This window comes from Schistocerca americana, chromosome 3, assembly GCF_021461395.2.
Source record: "Schistocerca americana isolate TAMUIC-IGC-003095 chromosome 3, iqSchAmer2.1, whole genome shotgun sequence".
Classification (NCBI taxonomy): domain Eukaryota; kingdom Metazoa; phylum Arthropoda; class Insecta; order Orthoptera; family Acrididae; genus Schistocerca; species Schistocerca americana.
The window spans coordinates 268,613,037-268,630,215 of record NC_060121.1 but is presented as its reverse complement, the minus strand read 5'-3'; the positions used below and the strand labels follow the sequence as shown (position 1 = coordinate 268,630,215).

The following is a 17,179-nucleotide window of genomic DNA, read 5'->3' as shown; positions in this document are numbered from 1 at the left end:
TAAAAAGTTTAGGTGCAGACTATATTTGTACAAATATGGGACATCTATTAAATGTCTTTTTTTTTTCATGTTTCAGTGATGGTTGTGAGAATGCCCAGAGTTTCTCATTCAGACTACTAGTCATCAAGGTCCAGGTAGTGCAGCTTCACCTTCCTTTTGGCCACAATAAAATCAGTGAGTGATACCCATTGAACAATGTACCAATCGCTACATGCGAAAAAGCAATTGGGTAAGGTGGTAGTAAATTGGACCTGAATGGACTGGGGTGGGGGATGTTGGATTCTTTTGTTTTGTATGTTAATCAATCTGTTCTCTTTTAATACATTTTATATTTGCTCCATTCAGCCTTTCCTTTATTATTTTCTTTTTACATTTGAACATTAACCAACCCAATTGAAAAATAATTGTAATTTGTAATTGTAACAGAGTACCTAGTTTGCCAACTAACTGTAATTGATCCAATTACTTTTTTGAGTACTTTTGTCAACACTCCTCATTATCATTGGCCATATCCAGTTGGGTGACAGTATAAAGTAACACCTGAAAATAGCTCAATCTTATGATATTGACCGTCCCAAATATTTGGCTGTTTTTTCTGAATGTGTGACAATTTTTAAGCTGGTGGATAGAGTGAGACCTGACAGCACAGCTTAAACATTACTATGTTTACCATCACTTTTATCATAAATGTTTTGCTATTTTTCTGTCATATATCATGAATTCTGAGGTGGTGGTTAGGTTGGTTTCTAATAACTTGCTATGAGTGAAGCAAAATACCAGTTCACTTCATTTATGAAGCATAGGAAAATATGCATGAGGTATGTGATTGGCTACCAACATCCAACTGTTCTGTTCTCATCATTTATCACTCAAATTGTTAACAGCAGCAGCATGCAATGGAAAAGCCACAGACACCATAAGTGCATTTTTACCCAAATGATCATTTATCCCACTGACAATCATTGATGCAGCACATTAACATCAGAAAATAGTAATAACATCAAAAACTATTAGTAACTAATGAAATATTTTATAGTTTAATATGATACAGCAAAATATACTTTGCTTTCTCTTGTATTACACTCACGGTGTCACATTCAGGACAAGTGGAGGTTCAAATCCCTATCTACATTTAAGTTTTCAAGGCTTACCTTGATCAGTTAAGACAAGCTGATGGATGGTTCTTTTGAAAAGGACACAGCTGATTTCCTTCCTCGTTCTTGGTGGGTGAAAAATCATTAACTTAGTTGCAAAAATACACTGAAGAGCACATACACAAAGAAAACAAGTGATGTTGAGGAATGAGCATAAACTGGTCATAAAATTGACAGTTGCTGCAAAAATTTGCATTTGAAAAACCTTGCCTCAAGTAAATACATAGCTTACAAATTTCTTTTCAAGCCTGCAGTGTAATCAAAAAGCTGAGGGTTGGTAAATTCTCCTCTCATGTCTAATACATAATGAATATAGTTTCCTTTCACTTTGATTGGCAGCTGCCCTTTAGCACTCCCGCGGCTAGCTGGACAACTGACCTGCACAAAACAAAAATTGAAGCTTATAAATTACCAGTAGAAATATATGTCAAACATTAGAAAAGTATCATCTAATGAACTTAGAACAATGTCAAAATACTTTCATTAGTATCAACCACAAAACAATCACACAGAATGTCACAGAAGAAGCAACTTTTCAGAAAATTGGTATGTCTCTTTTGTAACGTACTTAAACAAAACACAACTGGGCCACCAAGGATACTGCAGTAGCATATGTAACATTCAACATAATTCATTTAAAGTGTTCACTGGTTAAATTAAGTATGTTGTTAGATTCGAGCCAAGTTATGTAGTGAGTGTACCCAAACACCACAATTAACACAACTTCCTTTCAAATATGAAAAACTATGAATGCTATGTCACTGTGCAGCACAACAGAATGCTAATTTAAACAGGTCTCAGTTCTTTCATCAAACTCACAACTATTGTTCCCATAATGTATTCTTAAATAAACATGGAGACAAAAACCATTTAACATAACGAAGGAAGCTCCAGTATTCTCCCCCCGCCCTCCCCCCCACCTTTTCCTCCTTCCTCAACATATCAGCTCTTCTATTAATTTCACTGTGTTAAACATAGTTCACGAAAGGTCAAATATTTTGAAGCAGTTTGACAACAGTTAAATTATCAACACAGTTTCTAACTGCAACTTCACTCTGTCAGCATATTTCTTGACTCATTCTTCATCCCTTTGCGTTCTCCTTCATAACAAATTCTACAAAATGAATTAATGAACAACATGATTAATGTCGTATTCTAGTGTTCTAAGCAAAACCACATTAACATAGTTGATAGTTACATTCTCCACTTTTTTCTCCCAAAAATTTGCAAAACAGTTCATTCAACTTGAAATGACATGGTTGCGAAATACTGCCAAACGCTATCTCCAGCAGCTACAAAAATATCAAATAAACACTTTAGGCTGTATCTATGCACACAGTTGATTATAACACAAATCAAATTTACGACCTCTGATACGACAGTTTTGCTCAAAGTTACTGAAGACTTCCCTTTATTTCAGACAGCATCAAAACAAATTCAATAAGTGTAATATTTTTATCAGTGCCCTTCTAGATAAATGGCAAACAGCACAATTTATCCGAAATAAGCTAAATAACAACTTACTGAGTTTACAGTAAGTTGACTGTATGCAGGATGCAACAAGTAGTGAACACACAAATATGAATAAAACTGAGTGAAAATATTGTCAAATTCAGACTCAAAGGGGCATTTGGATACAGTTCCAAAAGTACACCCCAGGATTGACCATGACAGACTTTAACACACACACACACACACACACACACACACACACACACACACACACAGAGCATATCCTGATGGAATGCTAGCAGCTGACTCAATGTGTTTTATGACAGTTGTTTGGGAGGGAGGCTGGGGTGGGGGAGGGGAGCACAGCTGGCTGGACGAGCTTTGCAACTTTGTCAATATGTGGCAGTATCTCTAAAAGTATGAGAAATCTTGAGTGCGGGTCAGCCAGCCTGAAGCTCTGACCACACAGTGGAAAAAAACCTGACTGCTTAAGTGGACTTGGGGGGACAGCTTCCATGACAAAAGAGAAATTCCAAACAAAAACTAAACTAAACTAAACAACCAATGACAGAGAGGCTAGTCATATGGTTTTAAAGAAAAAAAATTTGATGAGCGGATTAGTAAATATGTGCCCACACTACGAGACTTAGTTTTCAAGTTATTTAATTAATGTTAAATGTTTTAGATATAAAATGATCTATAAAATTAACTCACTAATGCACGGAGGGAGCCATACTAACGTAGTGTCAGTTGATAGTCTCAGTGAGTACTATCAAATTGTTAAAGTACATTTTTTGTGAATAATATGCATTTTAAATTACATGCCAAAATGTATATTTCGCACATGGAAAAGTGAATTTTCTCTTAAATAAAACATGAAATAGTGCTAACATTGGTAAACAGATGTCATTAGAGATGCACGACTGTCATAGTTTAATTGTTTGATATTTACTAATCGTTTAATGACACAAAATATTGTCCACTGAACAAAGACACTAAATGTGACAAAACCATTAAAGCCACATACAAATAATAAGCAGCATCGAAAAGCTGATGAAATTTGCATCCAGATTCATGTGTAATACATATATATAACATTAAATTTATAGTTTTCAGAAGCTGAAGTGTAGAATCTCAACTCAAGTCAGTGCAAGGCTATAAATAACAGCTGCAATTATCACACAGGACACTTTGTACTCGGGAGTGAGATGGAGTGGAGTTCATAAACTGACAGTACGTATGTGCAACTGGACATCACCTAGTGTCTATCAGGAATATTTTCTAAATATCTGGCAGTGCAGTTGTAAAAATTTCACATGTGATGATCACAAGGCCTCTGAAATATTTTTGACTCATGTGGACTTACAAAAAACCAACGTTGGGCGAGCCGGGTGGTTGGGAGACGTAGTATTTCACATCTGACTGTCTCAAAGACTTGGAAACATTTCCAGCATGAGGGCTCAGTATAATTTTGGGTTAGGCAACTAATTCTAAACTTTAGAAAACTCTTCTGGAGTTAAACAACGGAAAATCCAGGTTGGGATGTAAACTATGTAAGGAAAGATAGATTGCTACTTACCGTAAACATGATATGTTAAGTTGCAGACAGGCACAATTAAAAGACACTTACAAAAAAGCTTTCAGCCGCAGCCTTTGTCAGAACAAAAAAGACACACATGTACCATTCAATCACACAAGCAAGTACACCTCATGCAGACCTGACTGCCAACTCCAGCAGCTCTGACTGGTCCGAGCCACCAAAGTTGGTGATCATGTGTGTGTGAGATGTAACAGCTTGTGTGAATGAATGGCGTTTGTCTCTCTTTTTTGTTCTGACGAAGAGTATGCTCGAAAGATTAAGTGTGTTTTTTAATTGTGGCTGTCTGCCACTTAACGTGTCATCTTCATTGTAAGTGGCAAGCTTCTGGAGTTACCTTTGAGACAGAAGCAACTTTAAATATTTTTTGTGAGTTTTCGAAAGTTTAAGCAAATACATGATGTTGGTCAGCTTATTTAGATCACCACACTGACAAATTATTTAAATGTTAAATGACTGTGAATAGTGTAAAAGGATATTTTAGTCTGTTGCTACAAACTTAGTTTAAAAAAAAAATTAAAAACACTGTGAGACATGAACATTACTTCACCACAGATTCCTGCATATATTAAACTTTTAACTAATTTCATTTACATTTAATGCAACAGATGCATTGGTGGCCCCTGCACAATGAAGTAGCCAACAATTTGAAATCCAACCACACATTAGGAGGCCCTAACAACAGTGTTTTTTCCTTGCTTTTATTCAATTTTTTTTATTCATGGAGATGTATGTGGGGGCTCACAAGTTGATCTATGGTGGAAGAAACAGGGATTAACTTCACCACTGGACAATTATTTACCGACAGGAATCAGCATGGAGAGCAGTGTGAACATACATTATTACTTTACATCGCATAACTTATCCCACAATGTCGCAAGATGTAACTATGAATAACTGCTTCTGTGGTCACAGAAAACTGAATAACTGTTGCAATCATGTGACATGTATAGATAACTTATTATTATTATTATTATTATTATTATATTGTAATGTGCCATTAAAAGTTATGACAAAGTGATGTCTCTCAGTGGATTATAAGTGAATGATGTAGTTATGGCCTTGATGCAAGACCGAACAAAATGTTCACCGGCTGTGAATTAAGCATGAGATAGACCCGTGGTCTAGGGGTAGTGTCTTTGATTCATAACCAAAACGTCTTCGGTCCCGGGTTCAATCCCCGCCACTGCCTAAATTTTGATAAATAATCAGCATTGGCGGCCGAAGACTTCTGGCATAAGAAGTCAGCCTCATTCTGCCAACGGCCTTGTCAAAGAGGGCGGAGGAGCGGATAGAGGTTCAGGGCACTCTCTTGTCCTAGGGGTGGGAAATTGCCCCTAAAGGCGGAAGAATCAGCAATGATCAATGACATGAGGATGCAGAAGGCAATGGAAACCACTGCATTAAAGACACGTAACGTGTATCCACAGGACATGTGGCCTGTAATTGAAGAAGTGTCATGATGATCTCTCCATTGGCAAAAGATTCCGGAATAGTCCCCCATTCGGATCTCCGGGAGGGGACTGCCAAGGGGGAGGTTACCATGAGAAAAAGATTGAATAATCAACGAAAGGATAACGTTCTACGAGTCGGGGCGTGGAATGTCAGAAGTTTGAACGTGGTAGGGAAACTAGAAAATCTGAAAAGGGAAATGCAAAGGCTCAATCTAGATATAGTAGGGGTCAGTGAAGTGAAGTGGAAGGAAGACAAGGATTTCTGGTCAGATGAGTATCGGGTAATATCAACAGCAGCAGAAAATGGTATAACAGGTGTAGGATTCGTTATGAATAGGAAGGTAGGGCAGAGGGTGTATTGCTGTGAACAGTTCAGTGACCGGGTTGTTCTAATCAGAATCGACAGCAGACCAACACCGACAACGATAGTTCAGGTATACATGCCGACGTCGCAAGCTGAAGATGAAAAGATAGAGAAAATGTATGAGGATATTGAAAGGGTAATGCAGTATGTAAGGGGGGACGAAAATCTAATAGTCATGGGCGACTGGAATGCAGTTGTAGGGGAAGGAGTAGAAGAAAAGGTTACAGGAGAATATGGGCTTGGGACAAGGAATGAAAGAGGAGAAAGACTAATTGAGTTCTGTAACAAGTTTCAGCTAGTAATAGCGAATACCCTGTTCAAGAATCACAAGAGGAGGAGGTATACTTGGAAAAGGCCGGGAGATACGGGAAGATTCCAATTACATTACATCATGGTCAGACAGAGATTCCGAAATCAGATACTGGATTGTAAGGCGTACCCAGGAGCAGCTATAGACTCAGATCACAATACAGTAGTGATGAAGAGTAGGCTGAAGTTCAAGACATTAGTCAGGAAGAATCAATACGCAAAGAAGTGGGATACGGAAGTGCTAAGGAATGACGAGATATGTTTGAAGTTCTCTAACGCTATAGATACAGCAATAAGGAATAGCGCAGTAGGCAGTACAGTTGAAGAGGAATGGACATCTCTAAAAAGGGCCATCACAGAAGTTGGGAAGGAAAACATAGGTACAAAGAAGGTAACTGCGAAGAAACCATGGGTAACAGAAGAAATACTTCAGCTGATTAATGAAAGGAGGAAATACAAACATGTTCCGGGAAAATCAGGAATACAGAAATACAAGTCGCTGAGGAATGAAATAAATAGGAAGTGCAGGGAAGGTAAGACGAAATGGCTGCAGGAAAAATGTGAAGACATCGAAAAAGATATGATTGTCGGAAGGACAGACTCATTTACAGGAAAGTCAAAACAACCTTTGGTGACATTAAAAGCAACGGTGGTAACATTAAGAGTGCAACGGGAATTCCACAGTTAAATGCAGAGGAGAGAGCAGATAGGTGGAAAGAATACATTGAAAGCCTCTATGAGGGTGAAGATTTGTCTGATGTGATAGAAGAAGAAACAGGAGTCGATTTAGAAGAGATAGGGGATCCAGTATTAGAATCGGAATTTAAAAGAGCTTTGGAGGACTTACGGTCAAGTAAGGCAGAAGGGATAGATAACATTCCATCAGAATTTCTAAAATCATCGGGGGAAGTGGCAACAAAACGACTATTCACGTTGGTGTGTAGAATATATGAGTCTGGCGATATACCATCTGACTTTCGGAAAAGCATCATCCACACAATTCCGAAGACGGCAAGAGCTGACAAGTGCGAGAATTATCGCACAATCAGCTTAACAGCTCATGCATCGAAGCTGCTTACAAGAATAATATACAGAAGAATGGAAAAGAAAATTGAGAATGCGCTAGGTGACTATCAGTTTGGCTTTAGGAAAAGTAAAGGGACGAGACAGGCAATTCTGACGTTACGGCTAATAATGGAAGCAAGGCTAAAGAAAAATCAAGACACTTTCATAGGATTTGTCGACCTGGAAAAAGCGTTCGACAATATAAAATGGTGCAAGCTGTTCGAGATTCTGAAAAAAGTAGGGGTAAGCTATAGGGAGAGACGGGTCATATACAATATGTACAACAACCAAGACGGAATAATAAGAGTGGACAATCAAGAACCAAGTGCTCGTATTAAGAAGGGTGTAAGACAAGGCCTACTCTTCAATCTGTACATCGAGGAAGCAATGATGGAAATAAAAGAAAGGTTCACGAGTGGAATTAAAATACAAGGTGAAAGGATATCAATGATACGATTCGCTGATGACATTGCTATCCTGAGTGAAAGTGAAGAAGAATTAAATGATCTGCTGATCGGAATGAACAGTCTAATGAGTACACAGTATGGTTTGAGAGTAAATCGGAGAAAGACGAAGGTAATGAGAAGCAGTAGAAATGAGAATAGCGAGAAACTTAACATCAGGATTGATGGTCACGAAGTCAATGAAGTTAAGGAATTCTGCTACCTAGGCAGTAAAATAACCAATGATGGACGGAGCAAGGAGGACATCAAAAGCAGACTCGCTATGGCAAAAAAGGCATTTCTGGCCAAGAGAAGTCTACTAATATCAAATAACGGCCTTAATTTGAGGAAGAAATTTCTGAGGATGTGCGTCTGGAGTACAGCATTGTATGGTAGTGAAACATGGACTGTGGGAAAACCGGAACAGAAGAGAATCGAAGCATTTGAGATGTGGTGCTATAGACGAATGTTGAAAATTAGGTGGACTGATAAGGTAAGGAATGAGGAGGTTCTACGCAGAATCGGAGAGGAAAGGAATATGTGGAAAACACTCATAAGGAGAAAGGAAAGGATGATAGGACATCTGCTAAGACATGAGGGAATGACTTCCATGGTACTAGAGGGAGCTGTAGAGGGCAAAAACTGTAGAGGAAGACAGAGATTGGAATACGTCAAGCAAATAATTGAGGATGTAGGTTGCAAGTGCTACTCTGAGATGAAGAGGTTAGCACAGGAAAGGAATTCGTGGCGGGCCGCATCAAACCAGTCAGTAGACTGATGACTGATGACAAAAAAAAAAAAAAAAAATATATGAAATAACCCTAGTTAGATACTTGCTGAGGACTCTGGCAACTGAGATCAGAACATAAGGGAGTAGTAGAGACTGGATGGTATAAGTCTCCCCTGACCCGAGGTTCTGGGTGGCTTTTCCGAACTCTACTTGTCTTTCTAAACTTCTCCAGTCTTTTTCCTTCACCCTTCTTCCTTCCCCTTCAACACTTCTGCCAGAAGAATGAGCCACTGGCTCCAAAGCCTGCATATGTAAAACTTTTTTTTTTTTTTTTTTTTTATTTGTGTGTTCTCTTGCTGCTGCTTGGTGTGTAGGTTTCTCATCTATACAGTTACACTATATTCTCAAAAATTAATTACTTTCATTGTTATAATAGATATTGTAGTACTGGAATACAATATTTCGTAATCTTAAGTCATTTCAGTGTATTCTTGGTATTTTTATAACTACATACATAGTTTTCGTGTCTCGAAATGACAAAAAAATCTCTATGAAGACTTCATGGTCGTAACATCACTACAGAGAGGAATAAGATACACGGTCACACATTAATTCTACAGCTTGCTACGTCAGGCTGCTCCAACAATGACCCATTAGGCAACGGTTCCCTTGCCCATTCATCACTGCAACCGGAGGAAGGTGCAGGTGCTGTTGGCAACTCACTAGACGACTGCATGGCATGTGACTTATACACGTACGAACTCCTTGTCCACCCCAGCCCGTCTGGTCTCGGCCAATGGAATACAGCTGTGTACACTACAACTAGCCTGCAAGACCACCTGCACGTCCGCATATGCCTACCTACTGTGCACCTGTGCCCATGCCAGCCAGCTGGCCCAAGCACACATGCAAGTTGGAACTGTCTGTGCAAGATGTACAAAATGACTTCTGAGTAATGCAGTGGAGTTTAAGACAGAATTTTAAGAACTTTCTGTCGGGCAACTCCTTCTACTCTACTGAAGAATATCTTCCCAGAATCTCTTATAATTGATGTTGTAGCACTGGAATATGACATTTCACAATCTTAAGTCATTTCATTGTATTGCACTTAAATAAAATGCACGTACTTGACTTCTTTTCAAATCCCAGAGACATCTCTCCCACATCTTCATGGATTGTGAGAAATGTTTTATAATATAATAGGCTTAATATTATAAAACATTTCCCACAATCCATGAAGATTATAATATAATAGGCTTAATACCCCCCCCCCCCCCCCCATGAACCTTGCCATTGGTGGGGAGGTTTGCGTGCCTCAGCGATACAGATAGCCGTACTGTAGGTGCAACCACAACGGAGGGGTATCTGTTGAGAGGCCAGACAAACGTGTGGTTCCTGAAGAGGGGCAGCAGCCTTTTCAGTAGTTGCAAGGGCAACAGTCTGGATGATTGACTGATCTGGCCATGTAACAATAACCAAAACATCCTTGCTGTGCTCGTACTGCGAACGGCTGAAAGCAAGGGGAAACTACAGCCCTAATTTTTCCCGAGGGCATGAAGCTTTACTGTACGATTAAATGATGATGGCGTCCTCTTGGGTAAAATATTCCAGAGGTAAAATAGTCCCCTATTTCAATCTCCGGGCGGGGACTACTCAAGAGGATGTCGTAATCAGGAGAAAGAAAACTGGCGTTCTACGGATCAGAGCGTGGAATGTCAGATCCCTTAATCGGGCAAGTAGGTTAGAAAATTTAAAAAGGAAAATGGATAGGTTGAAGTTAGATATAGTGGGAATTAGTGAAGTTCGGTGGCAGGAGGAACAAGACTTTTGGTCAGGTGAATACAGGGTTAGAAATACAAAATCAAATAGAGGTAATGCAGGAGTAGGTTCAATAATGAATAGGAAAATAGGAATGCGGGTAAGCTACTACAAACAGCATAGTGAACGCATTATTGCGGCCAAGATAGATACGAAGCCCACACCTACTACAGTAGTACAAGTTTATATGCCAACTAGCTCTGCAGATGACGAAGAAATTGAAGAAATGTATGATGAAAATAAAGAAATTATTCAGATTGTGAAGGGAGACGAAAATTTAATAGTCATGGGTGACTGGAATTCGAGTGTAGGAAAAGGGAGAGAAGGAAATATAGTAGGTGAATATGGATTGGGGCTAAGAAATGAAAGAGGAAGCCGCCTGGTAGAATTTTGCACAGAGCACAACATATTCATAGCTAACACTTGGTTTAAGAATCATGAAAGAAGGTTGTATACATGGAAGAACCCTGGAGATACTAAAAGGTATCAGACAGATTATATAATGGTAAGACAGAGACTTAGGAACCAGGTTTTAAATTGTAAGACATTTCCAGGGGCAGATGTGGGCTCTGACTACAATCTATTGGTTATGACCTGTATATTAAAACTGAAGAAACTGCACAAAGGTGGGAATTTAAGGAGATGGGACCTGGATAAACTGAAAGAACCAGAGGTTGTACAGAGTTTCAGGGAGAGCGTAAGGGAACAATTGACAGCAATGGGGGAAAGAAATTCAGTACAAGAAGAATGGGTAGCTTTGAGGGATGAAGTAGCGAAGGCAACAGAGGATCAAGTAGGTAAAAAGACGAGGGCTAGTAGAAATCCATGGGTAACAGAATAAATATTGAATTTAATTGATGAGAGGAGAAAATATAAAAATGCAGGAAATGAAGCAGGCAAAAAGGAATACAAACGTATCAGAAATGAGATCGACAGGAAGTGCAAAATGGCTAAGCAGGCATGGCTAGAGGACAAACGTAAGGATGTAGAGGCCTATCTCACTAGGGGTAAGATAGATACTGCCTACAGGAAAATTAAAGAGACCTTTGGAGATAAGAGAACGACTTGTATGAATATCAAGAGCTCAGATGGAAACCCAGTTCTAAGCAAAGAAGGGAAAGCAGAAAGGTGGAAGGAGTATATAGAGGGTCTATACAAGGGCGATGTACTTGAGGAAAATATTATGGAAATGGAAGAGGATGTAGATGAAGATGAAATGGGAGATATGATACTGCGTGAAGAGTTTGATAGAGCACTGAAAGATCTGAGTCGAAACAAGGCCCCCGGAGTAGACAACATTCAATTGGAACTACTGACGGCCTTGGGAGAGCCAGTCCTGACAAAACTCTACCATCTGGTGAGCAAGATGTATGAAACAGGCGAAATACCCTCAGACTTCAAGAAGAATATAATAATTCCAATCCCAAAGAAAGCAGGTGTTGACAGATGTGAAAATTACCGAACTATCAGTTCAATAAGTCACAGCTGCAAAATACTAACACGAATTCTTTACAGACGATTGGAAAAACTAGTAGAAGCCAACCTCGGGGAAGCTCAGTTTGGATTCCGTAGAAACACTGGAACACGTGAGGCAATACTGACCTTACGACTTATCTTAGAAGAAAGATTAAGGAAAGGCAAACCTACGTTTCTAGCATTTGTAGACTTAGAGAAAGCTTTTGACAATGTTGACTGGAATACTCTCTTTCAAATTCTAAAGGTGACAGGGGTAAAATACAGGGAGCGAAAGGCTATTTACAATTTGTACAGAAACCAGATGGCAGTTATAAGAGTCGACGGGCATGGAAGGGAAGCAGTGGTTGAGAAGGGAGTAAGACAGGGTTGTAGCCTCTCCCCGATGTTATTCAATCTGTATATTGAGCAAGCAGTAAATGAAACAAAAGAAAAATTCGGAGGAGGTATTAAAATCCATGAAGAAGAAATAAAAACTTTGAGGTTCGCCGATGACATTGTAATTCTGTCAGAGACAGCAAAGGACTTGGAAGAGCAGTTGAATGGAATGGACAGTGTCTTGAAAGGAGGATATAAGACGAACATCAACAAAAGCAAAACAAGGATAATGGAATGTAGTCTAAGTCGGGCGATGCTGAGGGAATTAGTTAGGAAATGAAACACTTAAAGTAGTAAAGGAGTTTTGCTATTTGGGGGGCAAATAACTGATGATGGTCGAAGTAGAGAGGATATAAAATGTACTGGCAATGGCAAGGAAAGCGTTTCTGAAGAAGAGAAATTTGTTAACATCGAGAATAGATTTAAGTGTCAGGAAGTCATTTCTGAAAGTATTTTTATGGAGTGTAGCCATGTATGGAAGTGAAACATGGACGATAAATAGTTCGGACAAGAAGAGAATAGAAGCTTTCGAAATGTGGTGCTACAGAAGAATGCTGAAGATTAGATGGGTAGATCACATAACTAATGAGGAAGTATTGAATAGGATTGGGGAGAAGAGAAGTTTGTGGCACAACTTAACCAGAAGAAGCGATCGGTTGGTAGGACATGTTCTGAGGCATCAAGGGATCACCAATTTAGTATTGGAGGGCAGCGTGGAGGGTAAAAATCGTAGAGGGAGACCAAGAGATGACTACACTAAGCAGATTCGGAAGGATGTAGGTTGCAGTAGGTACTGGGAGATGAAAAAGCTTGCACAGGATATAGTAGCATGGAGAGCTGCATCAAACCAGTCTCAGGACTGAGGACCACAACAACAACAACAGGCTTAGTACAAAGCTTAAAATATAAGTAGTCCATTTCCAAACTTACATAAAGATAGCGGTTATTTTGCAGCAGTTATTACTAATTAACTACCACTCCAATGTTAAAAAACAAAACTTACATTTGCAAGATCCACTGTACGTGAAATATTCCTTCCAAATGGTCCATGTGTAACAATTGTTATGCTCCTTCCCCCTTTCCGTAATATAAGATACTTAACTGATTTTGCTGTATACAAGCAAGTGGTTGTCATCAAAGTTAAACCTGGCAGGAAAAGTAAAGACTGAATTGCAAACAAAAGATCATTACTACATATCTAAGTCAAACTATGCTACTCAACAGCTGAAAACTGTCACTGTCAGACACATTTACAAGAAACAGATGTCAGTCTTCAACATTCAGAATTTTAAAACAATATTTTTCATTAAGGGAGCAACATCTACACCTACCTCAAATTATACTAGTAGTTTTATGGAGTGTGGTAAGTAGCTTGCAGTGGCAGTTTCTGCCTTTTAGTGTACAAGAGGAATGTTCGATACGAGTCATCAGCTTTGGCCTGTGACATAATGTTAACAGCTGCTTTCACATCATCTTTTTGTGGATATATTCATGGTTGTATTGTTAGTTTCTGAAGCCAATGAATATGGAAAAAAAATAAAAATTAAATAAATAACAGCTTGTGGTGACAGAGTGATCTGTATAGCTTAGCCCAAGGTATAGGTTAGGTTGGAAGGTAACAGTTTGGTTGTGTGTTGACGAAGCTAACAAATGTGATATACTAAAAAAAAACTAGTTCTGGCAACTGATCTATAGCTTCTAGCAAGATTTAGATCAGGCTGGAAGGTGACAGTTTGGTTGTGATAGGCCTACTTAATAAAAAAAAAAGGGCTGGTTGTGGTGACAGACTGATTTGTCACCTTGCCCGTTTGAAAAAAATTGTCATTAACATCAATTTACAGTCACCATATTGTTTTTACAGCATTTGTTGCTTGTTTCCTATGCCACTGACCAAAGCTGATGCCTCTTTTTGAATATTCCTCTATATCTGACTTGCAGCACATCCCTGAACTCTCTTCTTCAGGGTGTGATAGCTATGAAACATGATTTGTGGATGGATGGATCTACCACTCCTTCCCTAATGTGAGGTTTCACAAAATTAAACACAACTGCACATACTGTTAAATAACTATTCGTCCCTGTGTATTAATGAGTTTCTATGTGTTCCACCAGTGACATTATTTTTTTTTACTCTGACCAGATGAATAGCAGGCAATGTGACTTTGTATTACTACACCTTAATATTTTTAAAAAATGTACCGTACTTCTTTGGGAAAACTAAACGTGAGAGAATATTTACACAAATCTAAAGTAGTTTATTGTTAATGACACAGCCCAAAAAATGACTTAGCAATGTATCTAAAATCTGTAATATTTGCGTCATTTGGGCATATGCAACGCTATTTGATGAGTCTTCATTTTCCTCACCTTTATCCCAGATCTGGCAATGTTAGTGGTTCAGAAGGAAAGGATTGCCCTCCCTGTCCCCACATCTTTCCCACCTCCATTATCTAGAACCTAATCTAAAGCTGGCAAAATTTTGTGTGCGTCACACACACAATAGGGTGTCAAACATACAAAATTTACCAACAAATTATCTTCTTCAGGTATGCTACTAGTGTGTGACCTCGTAACAATCTATTCCTAATAAAATGTTATACAGTCGATTATTTGTCTTCATTAACTGAAACAGATATTAGAAACTGACAAGTTTCTCATAATAATAAAAAAATAAGAATGAACTTCAGGAGCCAGAATTTCAGAACCTGGAGATTAGCATGAAAAAAATTTACATTAAGCTACCAATTAACAATGATAATAAGAATTTCTATTGGAAACTGACGTTTTTATGACCAGCATTTTCCCAGCAAGTAATACTGGGTGTAGACCTACTTCTGATGTTGTGAAAATATACATAATCAGTCACATTTGAATTTTATCGACAGGTTGTGATATTTCTGTACTTCCGTACTTACCTACGAATATAGAAAGTAGAGTAAATCCAAGTCTATATTTCTTCTCTCCTAAATTAACCCTCCTCCAGAAGGGGAGATCTTCATTCACATCCGCTTTCACCGGCGCATCTTTCAGTAGTGTATATCCTAAATGAGCAGAATACATCCAGAAACAAAACTGACAGACTGCAAATAAATTAAGAACCGTATACCACCTGGGGTTTAGGTGTCTAAATAATATCACATCCTTCTGAATATCAGTGTTCACTTCATATGGGCGTTTCGCGCTTAGATTGGAGCTTAAATGTAATGATCGTTTTTGTGCACACCAAACGCTTTTCGGACTACAGAGTTTCACAATTATTTCACTTTTAGCGGCCGACGTAAACGCCGGTACTCCTTGTTTACACCAGGATGGGGTACATAGCAGTGGTTTCAACTTCGATGCACAATAATGTCTTTTAGAAACACAAAAAACGTAAGTGGGAAATGTACGCCACGCTGTTGGCCCTAAATAGCACAGCGACATTGCTTTTTCAATACTTTCTTCGAACAATTCCGAAAATACTTATAACCTCAACTTTTGAAACAACACAAATCCCACCCTCGTCTGCATCGATACTCGATGTTTGTTGCAACTTCAGTGGACGCCACTAACATGAATAATTTTTTTTAGTAGCTCCCGTTTCGCCGCATTTTATACAGAATATAAAGAGACACTCAGTTACGCCTATAAGCTAAACAAAACGCATCATAATGCATATTACCGAAGTTCGTAATGATATAAAAAACCGAAAGCTGGTTCGATATCGATATACACATTCAATATATAGAGCGGGCTAATCGCAAGGCTCGTCCACGCGCAGCGATCCGTCTGCCCACATTACATCGTACCGAGCGGGCCACGAATTTGCGCAGGTATGAGGTGTGTACCAAAATGGAAATGGAGTTAGAAGAAACTTGTTGAAATCTATGGATAAATGTTAGAAATGGATTATAGAAAAAGCATTTTATACAATGCAAGAGTTCTAAATATGCCTATATTTATTGACAAGTCCTATGTCATTTTGATGATGTACTACAAGGACGCTAATAAATTGAATTGAATTGAAGATGATCTTGAGTACTAGTTATCTCACATTAAATTTATATATGTGAATACACTGAATATATCATGGGCAGTATGGCGTACAATTTTGTATCTTGTTAGACAATAATGATCTAACCATCTCTTACCTAGGGGTTGGGAGAAGTGGCCCCCGCCAGGGGCATAAGAGCAAGGGGGGCGCAAATTCCAAAGGCTGCCGACGATGACGTGACGGGGCGCCAGGCCGCCCTCTGAAAAAAATAACACCGCGCCGCGCCCAGTCTGGTACGAGAAATTGTGGAAAAATTTGCTACAGAACGGAGAAGAGACAGTAAAGGAAGACGCTCTGATGACGAGAATCCTCTTCACTTTACTGGGAGGCACTTTTCTCATGTCACTCCAAGTGACCAGTCCAAGAAATGCAAACTATGGAGTAGATGTGCAGTCTGCTCGAAACAGAATGTGCGCCATGACCGGTATCATCTTTTTAGATAAACTTTTGAAAAATACTACAACTACTATCACTACTACTACTAATTTATTCTTGATTTTTTGGCAGTGCTCAGCTAATATATATTACCCAAGCTGAACCTCCTTACCCCATGAACTTTTTTATCAGAGCACGAGACCACATAACCTTGCAAACCAGTTTTGACATCTTCATCTTCCTGCAAATGCATAAAGTGCGATTGTGGTCAGATCCAGTTGACATATTTCTTGTTTAATTGGGCAAGTAAATGTATACTCTATATTCACAGTGAGTAAATATTATTTACTTGTTATGTTAGTTTCAGGCAACAGTTACAAAATATTACCTTAACAAAGTACCCAGAAAGTCATATTAGACCTATTTAATAACAATTATCACATACACTTATAAACAAGATTCGTTGTTAATATTACTGGTCTCATTAATTTTGCTATGGCAATTGTCATATCAAATCTTTTTACCTTATTCTTT

General features: G+C 38.7%; 1 protein-coding gene across 1 annotated transcript; it reads right to left on the bottom strand.

The window, feature by feature from the left end:
• Positions 1 to 921: 921 nt before the first annotated feature.
• Positions 922 to 15,932, bottom strand: LOC124605572 (transmembrane protein 223). The gene is made up of 3 exons (XM_047137349.1): positions 15,153 to 15,932; positions 13,241 to 13,383; positions 922 to 1,532 (listed from the first exon to the last, which is right to left on the bottom strand). The coding sequence occupies exons 1-3, from the start codon at positions 15,658 to 15,660 to the stop codon at positions 1,383 to 1,385; spliced, it is 801 nt and encodes a 266-aa protein (XP_046993305.1). The 5' UTR covers positions 15,661 to 15,932; the 3' UTR covers positions 922 to 1,382.
• Positions 15,933 to 17,179: the final 1,247 nt, after the last annotated feature.